The sequence below is a fragment of the Osmia lignaria genome, chromosome 13 (genome assembly GCF_051020975.1).
Source record: "Osmia lignaria lignaria isolate PbOS001 chromosome 13, iyOsmLign1, whole genome shotgun sequence".
Classification (NCBI taxonomy): domain Eukaryota; kingdom Metazoa; phylum Arthropoda; class Insecta; order Hymenoptera; family Megachilidae; genus Osmia; species Osmia lignaria.
Genome location: NC_135044.1, coordinates 714,037 through 727,349, shown reverse-complemented (window position 1 = coordinate 727,349; position 13,313 = coordinate 714,037). Strand labels below are relative to the sequence as shown.

Here is a 13,313-nt window from a genome sequence, read left to right as displayed (position 1 = left end):
GGCATCCCCTCTTGCTTTCACCCCACTCTTACCCTCTCGTTCTCCGCTCAGCCTCCTTCTCTAACACTCACCCTCCTAGTCCTTCCCCTCTTTCACCTTCTGTCTCTTCTTCCCTCTCGCTTTTCTCTTTTCCCTTCCTTTCTTCCTTCTTATTCTTCTTTTTCTTCTTCAACCGCTAGTCCACGGATAGTCTTCGATTATTTTATCATCCTCACCCTATTTCATCTCCTAGATCCTTTTCCGCACGAACGTTTGAATCTTTGCCGAACTGTCTGCAAAGAATAATTGAAAATTATTAGAAACGTCGAAATGAATTTTTCCGTAGATTTCCTCGCGTCTGCGACGACACCGTTTATTTACGGGTGGTAGGGTGTGTTAGTAGGGCTAATGGTGGCAAAGAAATTTACAGGGTTCGTTTCGCGAAGTTCCTTTTTGTGCCTTACTACCTATGTAGTCCCGCAGTCTGCCATCCCGCGATATTCTCGCTGTTTCCTTTCCTTTTCCCACCTCGCCTTATATCCCTTTCGCGACTTACTACCCATCGATATCGTAGTTTATTTGCCGGCTTACAACCTCATCCCGTATACTTCGTTCTCGTTTGCTCCGATTTCAGCCTTCCAATAACCGAGTATTTACGCCATGACGATCGATACACCCGGCGAATTTCATGGCCAGCGAAAACAGACTTTTCGGATTTATGGAAATTCACGGTTCGCTCGTCGCTGTTTAAACAATTACCGCTGGTCTACGTTTTGTTACTTTACACGGTCCAGCTAGCGGTTTAATTCAATTTCCAAGTCGGAATCGCCGCGCCGGAACGAGGTATTCGAACGGACAGCTGCGACGAGTAATTAACTTTCTTCTCGTAACAATTAGCACGATAACTGGCACGCTAGAAACGTACGTATCAACGAATTATTTTCGAATCTAACGCCTTGCCTTTACATCTTCCCTATCTTCGTTCTTTTCTTAATTATTCGACTGTGTTAACCATATGCGCTACAAGAATTTTCCAATACGATCGACCACACCGGTCTAACAATAAGCTATTTTCGTGATGATGGTTGTAGAAATAAAAAAAAACGGTTAATTATTTACTTTGTATCGATATAAATAGAGGTTAAATAGCTGAATGCATAAAAGCGCCAACGAAGCGGTAAGAATTAAATTCGTAACGTCGCGTCGCGTCGGTCATCGACGACGGCAACACTCGTTATTATCACCCTCCTCCTATAGAGCTTACAGAGTAAGATAATTACGAGTGTTCGTTAATTGACTTTCACACTGGATGCGGATGATAACTCACCGAACATGTTCGATAACTCGTTTCCCAGAAAACATCTTAGAATCGACCTGAAAGATATCCATCCTATCATAATGGAAAAGCTCAGAAAATTCCGCTGTCTTCGAACGTTGCGTAATCGATTGATCGTGACTAGTAATAAAATTTTTGAAATTCGTCTTTTGAATTTTACGTTTCGTAGAATTCAAAGGATTCGAGTCCACTGGTAACGCGGACACGATTTATTCAGAGAACAGAGAAGGTACAATACCTTCGGTACAATAGAACGGTAATTTAAACACTTGCTACAACTCTACCGGCTGAAAGCTGCCAAAAACAATCCCGGTCTGTTTGTTTTCGCGCAATTAACCACAAGACATACGTTGAAACGCTTTACCGAACGGTTCACCGCAGCTCTAAGGATGCTTAATCGACCGTTACCCGTTTAATAAAGAGCATCAAGTGTTTTAAATCTTATAACTTTGTAAATATCAAAAGATTTTTCCTTACTTAATAAACGATAAATTGCAGATTCCATTGCGAATAAAATTGCATTTCGATTAGGAGTTTATTTGGGTCTTTTACGAAAATTACCCGATCCCAACTAGGCGTAACCCCTTAAACACTGTTCATCAACACAAATGCGATGCATGACACACATACTCTAGCATCTCTGCTACTATTGCTCGTGTACACTTGTGTGTACACTTACTGTTCGTGTAGTTATTAGTTATTATCTCGTTAAAGAGTGCAAAAGAGAACGACGTAATTTCGAGTACCTGTTTACTGATTTTTCGTCTCGTTGGTTCCACGATCAAACACGATCAATAAGTTGCTACAGATAACAGAATCTTACCATTCAGATGAACGATAGCTGTTCTAGTATATAAGAGACGATTCACGAACGAGAGACAGTGTTCGAAGGAATATCGTAATTGCGTTTCTCGTTCGAAATCGTGAGTACTTTTCATTTTTCAATTCTTAGAAGCTCGACAATTTTGAATAGTTATTCGATCAATCGTGGCAGGTGATAGGATCTTTATGGTTCGTTTTTTCAAATTTTTATTTCACAACATTGTGATAGGCTTCAACTACAGCTCGACTGGCTAAAAGTTGCCAAAAGCAATCTCGGTCTGCCTGTTTCCACACAATTAACCGCGAGACACGTTGTAACGTTTTACGAAATAAGAATCACTGATATTGTAAATCGAAATTTCCAGACAGTCGACTGACATATTGCTAACAGTCCAAAAAAGCGGATTACGAAAATTGTTGGTGAAAATCCATTTAACATACACAGCTTAGAACCTTGGTGCAATTGCAATCGTATATCTTTAAATGTTAATAAGTGCTCTATCATGTGCTGTCGTAAGTTCTTACCAATCTTCTTTAGACATCTTTAATGACACTACCACCGGCACCAAGACTAAACTCAGCACATTATTTCAGTAAAGAACTGAAGCGAGTTCTATATTCATGTATATTTATGTATATGTATGAATGGGCAAATGCCCGTATAATAAATAATAATAATAATTTGGGAGATCTACCCCCCGCATGTGCCGAGCGAGATACGCAGCAGATGTTGAACCGGTTCGACATGCGATTAGCAAACAATAAATTGGAGATTGAACAGCAACTAGAATTAGCCACGATTGATCGTATTGCGATTTCGGATATGTTTGTGCTGTATCGCGAAACTCGGCGATAAACATTTGTTGTCAAAGTGGGTCGATCGATCGCGTACAGTAGTGTAATCAACAAAATTTACCTATCCCTTTTCATTTTCAGAAAATGTACTTCTCCGTGGTGATACTGGCTATTACGTTGATCTCCTGTCAGGCATTCGTGCCCGACACGGTCGACATGGATCGTAAGCATGTTCTAGCTCTTCATCTTCCATCGTGTTGATATCAAGCTCTAGAATCATAAGGGAACGTTCATTTCTTTTTTTCTCTCTTCAAGTACCCATCGAGATGGAGGTGTATGCCAATGAAATGGCAGGATTCCTCCAGAGATTCAAGCACACCATGCAAACCGGTGATTCGAAAACCGGCGTCCCGAAGCTCGATCCTTTCACACAAAGTCAAATGAGCATAAACAACAATGAGCTTATCACGTCAGTACGCTTTTAGATTCTTTTTAATTACCGAAATGCATTCGAGTAATATCGTTGTGAAAGATAATTAAATTGAATCGTAAATCGACTTACCTTGGATTTCTCGTAAACAGAGTGAAAGGAAAATTGACGAATGTCCGCGGAGCTGGTATGTCCAATTATCATGTAAAGAAGGCTGATTTTTCATCGAGCAAACTCACAGCCGACGTCAGTCTTCTATGGGATCAAATCTCGATCGCCGCTAATTACAGCGTAACAGGAAAAACCGCCGATAATACTCCTCTCTGGGGGAAAGGAGCCGTTGGGTAAGCTTCCGTTTCGTCCTCTTTCTGCAATCAGTTCGCTGTAAATTATTTCGTATTAACCCTTTCGCTGCCACGCGAATTTTTGAACTTGCACCAGTGGGCCAGAAATTTCATATTAAACATTTTATAATGGCAAAGAACTGCGAAATATATTAAAATAACGGTACAATCTTGCCAATAGGACATTTTTCTTAGTGGTAGTCACCGATGACCACCATAACCCAAATGAAAAAGACAAGCGCTGGTCCTATGGGACCACCGTGGCTGAACTTTGAAAATTAATCGGCAAGTTATTTAAATTCCTGAAACAAAGCGGGATACGAGCATGCAACAGCATCTCTGCATCAGCTGTTGAAACGTGCTATCCTTGGCACAGGGTATACGATTCGAAACGCGTTCACAGTCGGTTCTGTAGCTCTCTGGCGTTAGTAAAACAGTGTTACCAAGAGCCAGTATCGTCGATTCCTTCCCTAGGTCTCTGTAACGCGATTTCTCATCGATTTATCAACCCGTGCTAGCTTCAGAATCGTTTTCATTTCATTTTTAGAATCGTCATCAGAGATCTTCAAGTGACGGTGAACACGAAACTGGCTGTAAAGAATGGAAAAATGGCCGTATCGACTCTGTCGTCCCAAGTTCATTTAAACAAATTTGCTGTAAGTATTGTTGGTAATTTTTCGAACGTAACAGACCCAAAATCGATTCGATTGACATGTTTGCTGTTTTCAAATGCACACAGTTCAAAATCACCGGATTATACGATAACGAGGAGAAATCCATGTTGGCAACAATCAAAATAACCAACTCGATGCCCAAATGGATCGAAGATCATCAGAAGGAAGTGTCTCGTATCAGTAATCGAGTAGTTACCGATATGTTGAACAAGTATCTTCAGCACTTTACACTCAACGATTTCTTGAATATGATTAAAGCTTAATTGGCAATTAATGAATTAGCTCTTCTAGGCTTCTGTTTCTCGATTGTAACGCGATTTTAAAATAAAGATTTAATTTTCTGTTTTCAGCTGTGTACCTAATCGATCTTTAATAAAATAATTTTTAACAAAAAATACAATCGACTTCGAAATGCACTAAAAAATATGAAATAATTTCTACCTCATTTATACAAATATCCAACAGCTATTAATAAAATCTATTTACTCGTTAAATAGTATACTAAATACATTTCAACCTGAGATTAAAAACTTCCTGTATTTTGCAATAACAATGAAAAAATGAAAAATTTTTTTTTAATGGGACCAATTGGAAGACACCCTACAAGATGCAAAACGTTTCGTTCCGATTGGTCCATCCATCTCGGAGTAATCGGTGAACACACACAGAAAAAAAAGAAAAAAAAAGAGAAACATAATCATCGAATTGAGTAACCTCCTCCTTATCGAAGTCGGTTAAAAAGGTAAAGAAAAAACGGGGTAGATTTCCTTGTCTACGATATCGGTTCGATTGTTTCATTGGCTCGTTGCTTTCCTCGATTAATTCACGTAAAATCCCTTTAATCCGGGCTGCACTTTTAGCCAACGTAATTAGCCGGAAAATCGACGAGAAACCGATGCACCGAGAAAGATAAATTCAAGGCTCAAGGAAACGGAGCAACGATAAATTTCTTTTCGACCTAGTAAAACTTCCCGTCAGCGGTTGGAAGTTATGTTTCGTTTAAAATTCCAACGAAAATTTCTGCTATCTATAAATTGTCGATATCTGACTAGAGCAACAAGTGTCCGTTCGATAAACACGTTTCGTATGCGACCGATAAATCTCGGATCTTCAATATCGAATTTCCCTTAGAAAGGTCCGACCTCTTTGCTCAAAGCATTTTCGCTCGGTTAGATTTGCCAGTGGTTTAATCGAGTTTGGCAAGTTGAATAAGAAAAAAAAAAAAAAATAGAAACGAGGTCAACGCGGGAACGTCTTCTCACGGTTAAACGCGCGATTCGTTCGTTTCGCGACTGCTTCTCCGTACACCGTTCCACCACAATTTTTCCTAGAAACGAGCTGATGTAATGCGATTAACGTAACGCTACGCTATCACGACGAGGCCGTGTTTTACGTACTCGGATATGGATGCTCCTAATATCGCGTACGAGCACACGCAACATTCGCACGGTAATAATTCTCGACTCTTGGCCCTTTTCTTTGACCGTTCGGCTACCGATCGATTCTTTACGGGGTTCTAATAAGGGACATTACCCAATCGACACACGCCGATTTTGATGCCCTTTGAATATGATATAGAACTCAAAAAAATATTTGACACGTATTTTTTTTTTATCGGCAATCGTCCAGGCTGAAGGGGTGAAAATAGCCCCCAAAGTTGGGGTTGCAAAACATACTTTCTTGAATATCTCAGAAACTATTAGGTGTAGGCGAAAAATTCAAAATGGAATTTGTGTGTTTTTGAACAACCTATTTGACAAAATTTATTTGTTTGAAAAATAATCTATTTTTGTCATTTTTTTCAACCCTTCAGCGACACAATATTTTTTTGAGTTGTATGTCATACTCAAAGGGCATCAAAATCGGCGTGTGACGATTGGGTAATGTCCCTTGTAAGATTTGTTTTCTAACATTCGTCAAATGTTGAAGTTACGTTATTTAATTTTTCAAAAGATCCGCTGTGAAAGTTGAAAAAAACTAGTTGGCCGGCAAAGGCTGAAGTGGAGCGTAGAATGAAATGCGAAACTTTGCTTGAGTAGGGCGAAAAGTGTCGTGAAAAGAAATTGTAATGTTTCGAAGGAAACCGGTCGGGTGGGTAGTGGAGCGGGAAATAAACAAAGGATGGGAAGGTATGGCGAGGTGACACGACGGAACGGACAGCTGACAATTACAGCGGTCCGCTCGGTCGAATAAGCGAAACGACTACCGTCCGTGGGACACCTGTGAATCTCACGAAAGTAAAAACGTTCCGAGCCGTCTAAGGACTAATCTCGTAACAGCGGCTTCTTTTTTCCAACGACGCGACGGTACGACCGCTTGACACCCGGTATGTGGAGACCGAGAACGCTTGTAAGTGGCGTGTGTGCCGTGTAATTACGGATTCTCGGTAAAACGAGGAAAACGGCCAACATACCGCCAGGCGTTTCTCATTTCCGCTGAAACGTCGATATCGTGCCGCGACACAGAGATATACGCGAGGGACAAAGGTTCGCGATCGCTTCTCTAACACGCGTGAAAACGCTTCGCCGCCTTTACCATGACCTGCCTTACTCAATCTACTCGTCCTTTCTGATTATCCTCTTGCGAAAAGGGTAACGATAAACTTCCTACCAATTTCCTCGAAAGTTGCAAATTTTTCGCAACGAAAACTATTTCTCAACCAGTGCTTCTTCCTAAACCGTTCAAAGTTGAACGTTTATGCGGGTACCACCATCTTACGGCTTCGGTTTGATATTTCAAATTACCAGTGTAATTTCACTTCCAAACGGTACCTATTCGCTTTTCAATTACTCCATTAAAAGTTATGATTCTATCGCGAATTACTGGTTTGTATTTACAATTAAGGGGTATCGTTTGGAACGGGAACGAAATCCAGCTTACAACCGGGTTAAAATATAAAATAGAGCGGTATCGTGACCCCTCGGAATCGATGTCGACACCAGGCGCACAGCACTTGTTGTACCAGCTTTAATTGTACAAGATTTCAATAAAGCGTGCCGGTCACGCTGGCCATTCTCGGTTCCTTCGATGTCGCTTCTAAGAACGCCGTATCGTCGTCTTAATCAGGAAACTCGTACCGCCTCGACGGCTGAATGCGTCTTAACGCCATTAATTAAGGGAAGATTAATTTCGTTACGTACACTGTGATCTCGGAACTCTAATTGATAACACGACTGTTCTGTGAAGCTCGGTTCGAGGGGTGACTCGATAATTATTCTCTGCAAAACGACCGAGTAGACTGCTCGATACACGTCGATTTGTAAATAAAGAAACGTAACCGTTCCGTCGATGATATTTATCGAAATTTCAATTTCTGACAAGAGGAGTAGATAAACGGACACGGGTTCAGCGAGGTGTCGATCGAGCCAACGATCCATCAATCTAACCAGATTGATTCGAAAAGGATGACGCGACGAACAATCGGCAGGAAAGCTCGTACATCGATCCTTTCGAATGATCGTTGTTAAAACTGTTACATACTCGAAGGGAAAGGTGATACACCATCGAGCCCTTCGTTTTCAAAGGAATAAGCGGAAAAGAAACTGGTTCTACGAGAAGGAGGTGCATTGATCGTCGGCACGCATAAAAGTTTCTCGCATGTGTGGCGGTTGTACACACGTGAACATGGCTCTGACTACGATCATCATCCGGCATAATCGTTGCCACACGACACGAAACGACCGACCGCATACTCGAATTCCCAGAATGCAAGTCAGCGGTGCCGCGAGCGACCGGGACCGACCTACCGAGTCCAACAGTGAACGTACCAAGAGCATCCGTCGTTGTGTTCGTCGATGATCAAATCATGGGACGGTGAGCAATGTAACCGAGAAATATTCGAAACTGGATAATGAGAGCGGCACCGGGTACGGCTTCCAAGGAATCGAGTTTGATAACCTGAAACAACATTGCCAAGAGAGAAAGTAAAAATGAGACACCGTACGGCGTTGCGATACATACAGAGAATACGAACCGTGCAGAAGTCGTTTGGTAATGTGAGCGGGAAAAAGAAAAAAAGAAACGTAAAGACGATAACGAGGATAATAAAGATTAAGCCGCAGAAATAGAGCACGATGAAGCGAACAAGAGGATCAACGAGGAGTAAAAACAGCAATTTTAGGCGATACTGGACACACCGAGTTTGCTCGCTACATTATCGTAAATTATCTTCAACTTTTATTGGAACGCGCCGCGTCGTTTTCTTCGATTACCATTATTGATTTAACGTCACGAACAGTTGAAATATCGAGAAGGTTGTAAGGACTTTAAACAACCACGACACAAACGAATTCGACGAACAATATCGGACGGTCCGATTGCCTTGAATAGAATCTTATCCGCTAAAGTTATCTGTTCGTGGCGTGGTTAAATACATATACACTTATGTACATGAATTCGAAGTTTATCGAGTTCGCAGAAAGCGTCGTACGCTTTAATCAAAGTTTTTTCGAAACCGAATACGTATCCTGATTACTCTGATCACGTGCCGGCTTGGTTGATGCATCTTCCCAAGTATGTATCTCGTTATGTTATGTCGAAAAATACGTATATTCCTTGGTTATTTGTTTTTCTTCGTGAACACACATAACCGCCGCACGAATCGTTTACCCTTAAACGAGGAGTAAAAGCAAAACAAATACACGCGAGAACTCGTCGTTTAACTAGTCCCTTAGTTTTCTCAACTACATACTTTTTTCTTAAAAATAGTTGTTTCAGCGAAGAAAATCGATGAGATCGATAAAAGATCATTGAACTTACCTTTTTACGACGACTGCGCTATCAAAAATTCGAAGAGCCGCCATCTTGAATTCAACGTGATTAATGGCTGACTAACTGTAACCTCAAACCGTACTCGACGAACGTGGTTTCAAGTTAATTTTGAAATTTTATAAATCATAAAGTAGAATAAGCTATGTCAAAAGAATACCGATGTCATCGGTAAATAGAGAAATGTTTCTTTTTCTAATTGTAAGTATAGTTTGTACAGAATAGTTGGCCGTTACTCTGTTTTGAAAGTTAATCGTCGTTACTTTTACCAATTCTCAATGCAATCCAACTTTCCCCGTTATGAATCAATAATAAATATATAACTATCGAAAATAAACTAAATTATCCATTTTCCGATTACAGACAGTAAGAAAAAGCCACGCTCAAAATTTTCTATAACCCTTACCTTCCTTGACAGTTGATCGATTTCGATTCCTATTCACCATCAGCTTGCAAACAACTGTACTCGATATTAACGTAACACTTGAGTCGCAAATCGTCGTCTCTTATACCACGTACGAAGAATTAAAAGAAAAACTGAAGAAAAAGAAGACGATTAAGTATAACTTTGACGGGAGAACGACAAGTCACAGATTCGTGCGACCGTACCGGCGCGGCGTGTAGGTATCCCGCCGAGAAAGACCGAAGATGGCCGAGGGCGACCGAGCGAACACGAGGCAACAGGCGGTTCGTTTTAAATCGGCGGCCTACGGAGGTTTTCGGAGCGATGGGCCGACAGTAAGCCGCCGACCTTCGTACTGTCTGTATCGCGCGTACGTGAAACGTCAGTTTTTGGTGAATGTACAGTTACGAATTTATTATCACTGTTTTCCTAGCTGTTGGTGCTTATTTTTCTCATCGGAGAAACCATCCGCGATAACTTTAATTGCTTTTTCGACCGTAACATCGTGATGGTGTCGGTCGATGACGCAACAACGCGACGCTTTTGAAAACACACCGTAGTCCCACGATGCCTTGCGAGTAACGTAAACGGTGTAACGAGAAAACGCGTTCGGACACGTCTATGATTTTTCTCGAAATCTGTTAGCGTCCGTTCGGAGTGGTGGCAAAGTTCGTCGAAGAGAGATCGCGAGAAGAGAATGACTTTTGTGGAAGGTGACTGAACGGTTAAGCGGTTGGTTTATCGGTTGACACGAGAAAGACGAGCGCGACGAGTGGTATTTGAAATCCCGAGTAAACACGCAGACTCCCAAGCAGGACGAAGAGTTTCTGTTTGACGACAAATATCAGAGTGGATCGGTTAAGCTTACCCGTTCGTACTCGAACGGGAGTCTTCGTGTACCTCTTTGAAGGTTAACTCAGCGCCGACCGGGCGAGGGAAAGATCGTTTCTCTCTTTCGTGGAAAAAGCTGCCGCGAACCGTGGCGACATAACCTTCTCGTGGATCCGGTCATGGCGGTTCTTTCGTTCGAAAAGTGCGGACTGTGAAGCGTTCTCATCGAACTTGGTGATTACTTCGGTATCGTGTCGCGAATATTGAAAATGACACCGACGGAATATAGCCTGCTGATCGTTCTGTCCGTGATGACTGCGATCTGTCGAGCGAACGAACTGAAGGACTATTGTTCGATTCACAAATTCGACAATCTACCTGGCGGCTTGAGGTTCACGAAGGAAGTGGTGACGACCGAGTACGGAAACATCGGTGCGTTCAAAGCCCTCCATTGCTGTCTACGAGGATACAGGAGCATCGAATGGTGAGTGACAGTTTCTTTTTCTCTCGTTTCGCAGCGTAACCTTCGCTCGTCCAAGAAACGTTCGTTTTCTTTTTTCCTTGCCGGATTCCGGAGTCGACGAGTAAGAACAGATGGTTCGTTAGTTAGAAAAGGAGAAGGAAGCGGCGGAAGATAGACATAGTCGGATGTAAAATACGCGTTAGAACGTGCATTTGTTTCGAAAGACGAACGAAGGTTAAACGACGCGACGCGTCTGCTCGATTCGAGTATATAATTAATACGTTTACTCCGTTACTCCATGCCATACGGCCTATTTCCATTTTCGAGCTTGACGTCGCGTCGGCGAGAGACAACGCGTAGTCTCGCTGCCGGAATTTTTTCTGTTTTCATTTCGATCGCCTGACTCACGATTTCCAACCAATTTGATGATCCGATTCCGCGAATTTGTTTACATTGTGCAATGTTCCCTGTCTTATAATAAATACATTATTATTTATTTATTTATTAGAATATACGGGCATGGCCCTTTTTATAAGTTTTGTATGGACACGTTTGATCTGTGCGAAGCTGGTAGAATATACAGAAAAGTATGAGAAAAAAGAAAAACAAAATATGTACATAATAGCGTAATGATATAATACTAGAAAAATAATAGTGCGATATAAAGTATGTGCTGGAATTTAGGTGTTGGAGAGTGACTAATGCTTGCTGAAAGTGGGTTCAAAGTTTGCTTCTAGTAATTCCAATTGAGTTTAGGAAGATGTCTATTGAATTACAACGGTTCAGAATTTTTTTATTTATTTTACTAAATGGGAATAAACCCTTTAATACAAATTTTAACAAAATAATAATAATATTAATAACAATTTGTATTAAAGGGTTTATTCCCATTTAGTAAAATAAATAAAAAAATTGTAAACCGTTGTGATTCAATAGACATCTTCCTAAACTCAATTGGAACAACCTTCGCGCATATAAGGTACAAGGTGTATGTATGTACATACATAGTACATTATTGCTGAAAACATTACATTAGGAAAACATAAGTACAGAATATGAAGGTACATAAATGTGAGACAATGAGAAGTACACGACGAAGCGCAGCGCAATAGATAGTCGACAATTATAATTATTAAGTTTTTCATAGTTCGTTGCTATCATGGAATTGACTTCGAGCATGCGAATTATTTTGTTATCTTGTAAAAGAAAAGAATGCCGACTGGTAAGAAGGTCCGATAGGTGTAGCGACGCGACGCGCCCGCGTTATATTGTCTGTGGAAACGGTGTTCGGTCTGTCAGAGAGTGTAACAGGTTTCCGAGAAAAATGAGGGTCGTCGAAGCGTGGCAAACGAGCCGATTGTTGGTCGATTATTCGTAAAAACGAGGAAGAAAGGCTCTGGCTGAAGTGAAGCGGAGGGCGAACCGAGTGAAGGCGTTCGCTCGGGTAATAACGCGTTTCCACGAAACGCTTGTTTATTCCGCGATAAATCTAGAAGCACGGTACGAAGTGCGAGATGGAAATCGCTGTAGGGGGTCGCAGTTTGAGACGGTTCGACTGTCCCTCGGTAAGCCGCGAGAACCGAGCCCTGAACCGAGGCCCACGAGCTGAAGCAACAAAGAAACGTTTCCGAGAAACGTTCTCGAAGGGGCTGACCGGGGCCGATTTGCCGAATCCCTTCCGCACCGGGAACCTTATTATTCTTGGGACAAAGTGGGACCTTACCGAGTTCCCATTGTGCGCCCTCGACGGTGCTTCTTCAGGTGTCAAACGGTATATTTGTTCCACGCGTTCGCTTTTCGTACGAAAAGAGGGAAAAGAAAGAGAAAAAATGAAGTGGGTTCTCGAAAAGTCCCATGGTAACGGACGTGTGCCATGAACTCGTCCCGTCCCGTCCCGTCCACACCTGTTACGTCTCTATCGAGCGTGTCCATCTAAAGCACGCCGCGCCGCTCCGCTCGTCGGCGATGAACGCGCACGAAATTATGCGGATGTTCGTGCGTGGGTCGTCCGACTCTACCGGCCTCCCATCGATGTCGTGTCGTTAATTCGAAAAGACGGATAGACTCGATTAGGTTTCCTGAGCAAATCGGCCCGTTCCGTTTCTTTACCTCGCAAGCGTGCCGCGGCATTGCACCTTGCACAAACAGTCGTTCGATACCAGTTTCCAAATATTCCCATAGCTACCTACATACCTGGATCTTTACCTGTCGGGTTTTCCTAACCGATTCCGATCTTATCGCGATACGCTCTGTTCCTGAATGACGAGAAAACCTTTCGAGATGACTTCCCGTTTATTTTCTTCTTTCTCTTTTTTCCCCGCTATTTAAATTCCACCGCGGCCGATTTGTGCCCTCTTTCTTCCGGCGTGGCGTGCATCGCGTCGATGACGATTCCGAGAACAAGGCACCGGTGGTCGACGAGAACAAAGGGCGAACTCGTCGATGCGCGAACATTTCAGTGACGCTTTT

The 13,313-nt window shown here is 42.1% G+C and overlaps 3 protein-coding genes across 7 annotated transcripts in view; 2 read left to right on the top strand and 1 right to left on the bottom strand.

Annotated features, from left to right (window-relative positions):
- Nucleotides 1–3,196, bottom strand: part of LOC117602077 (acetylcholinesterase) — a 34,813-nt gene extending 31,617 nt beyond the window's left edge. For all 4 annotated transcript variants that reach the window (XM_034319592.2, XM_034319595.2, XM_034319593.2 and 1 more), the window contains exons 1-2: nucleotides 3,054–3,196; nucleotides 72–272 (exon numbers count right to left, since the gene is read on the bottom strand). The gene's annotated coding sequence lies outside the window, so the exon portion shown is untranslated. The remainder of the gene's footprint in view (nucleotides 1–71; nucleotides 273–3,053) is intronic.
- Nucleotides 2,140–4,729, top strand: LOC117602081 (uncharacterized). Its single transcript, XM_034319605.2, has 6 exons — nucleotides 2,140–2,238; nucleotides 3,074–3,155; nucleotides 3,248–3,401; nucleotides 3,515–3,706; nucleotides 4,254–4,362; nucleotides 4,446–4,729. Exons 2-6 carry the CDS (start codon nucleotides 3,077–3,079, stop codon nucleotides 4,641–4,643), a joined length of 732 nt encoding a protein of 243 aa, XP_034175496.2. The 5' UTR covers nucleotides 2,140–2,238; nucleotides 3,074–3,076; the 3' UTR covers nucleotides 4,644–4,729.
- Nucleotides 4,730–9,884: 5,155 nt separating this feature from the next.
- The window catches only part of LOC117602079 (interleukin-1 receptor accessory protein-like 1-A), a 64,030-nt gene continuing 60,601 nt past the window's right edge, over nucleotides 9,885–13,313 (top strand). For both annotated transcript variants that reach the window (XR_004580877.2, XM_034319602.2), the window contains exon 1: nucleotides 9,885–10,865. Coding sequence is in view for 1 of the 2 variants with exons in the window: in XM_034319602.2 (XP_034175493.1) it covers nucleotides 10,651–10,865 (215 nt within the window). In the remaining variant the exon portion in view is untranslated. The remainder of the gene's footprint in view (nucleotides 10,866–13,313) is intronic.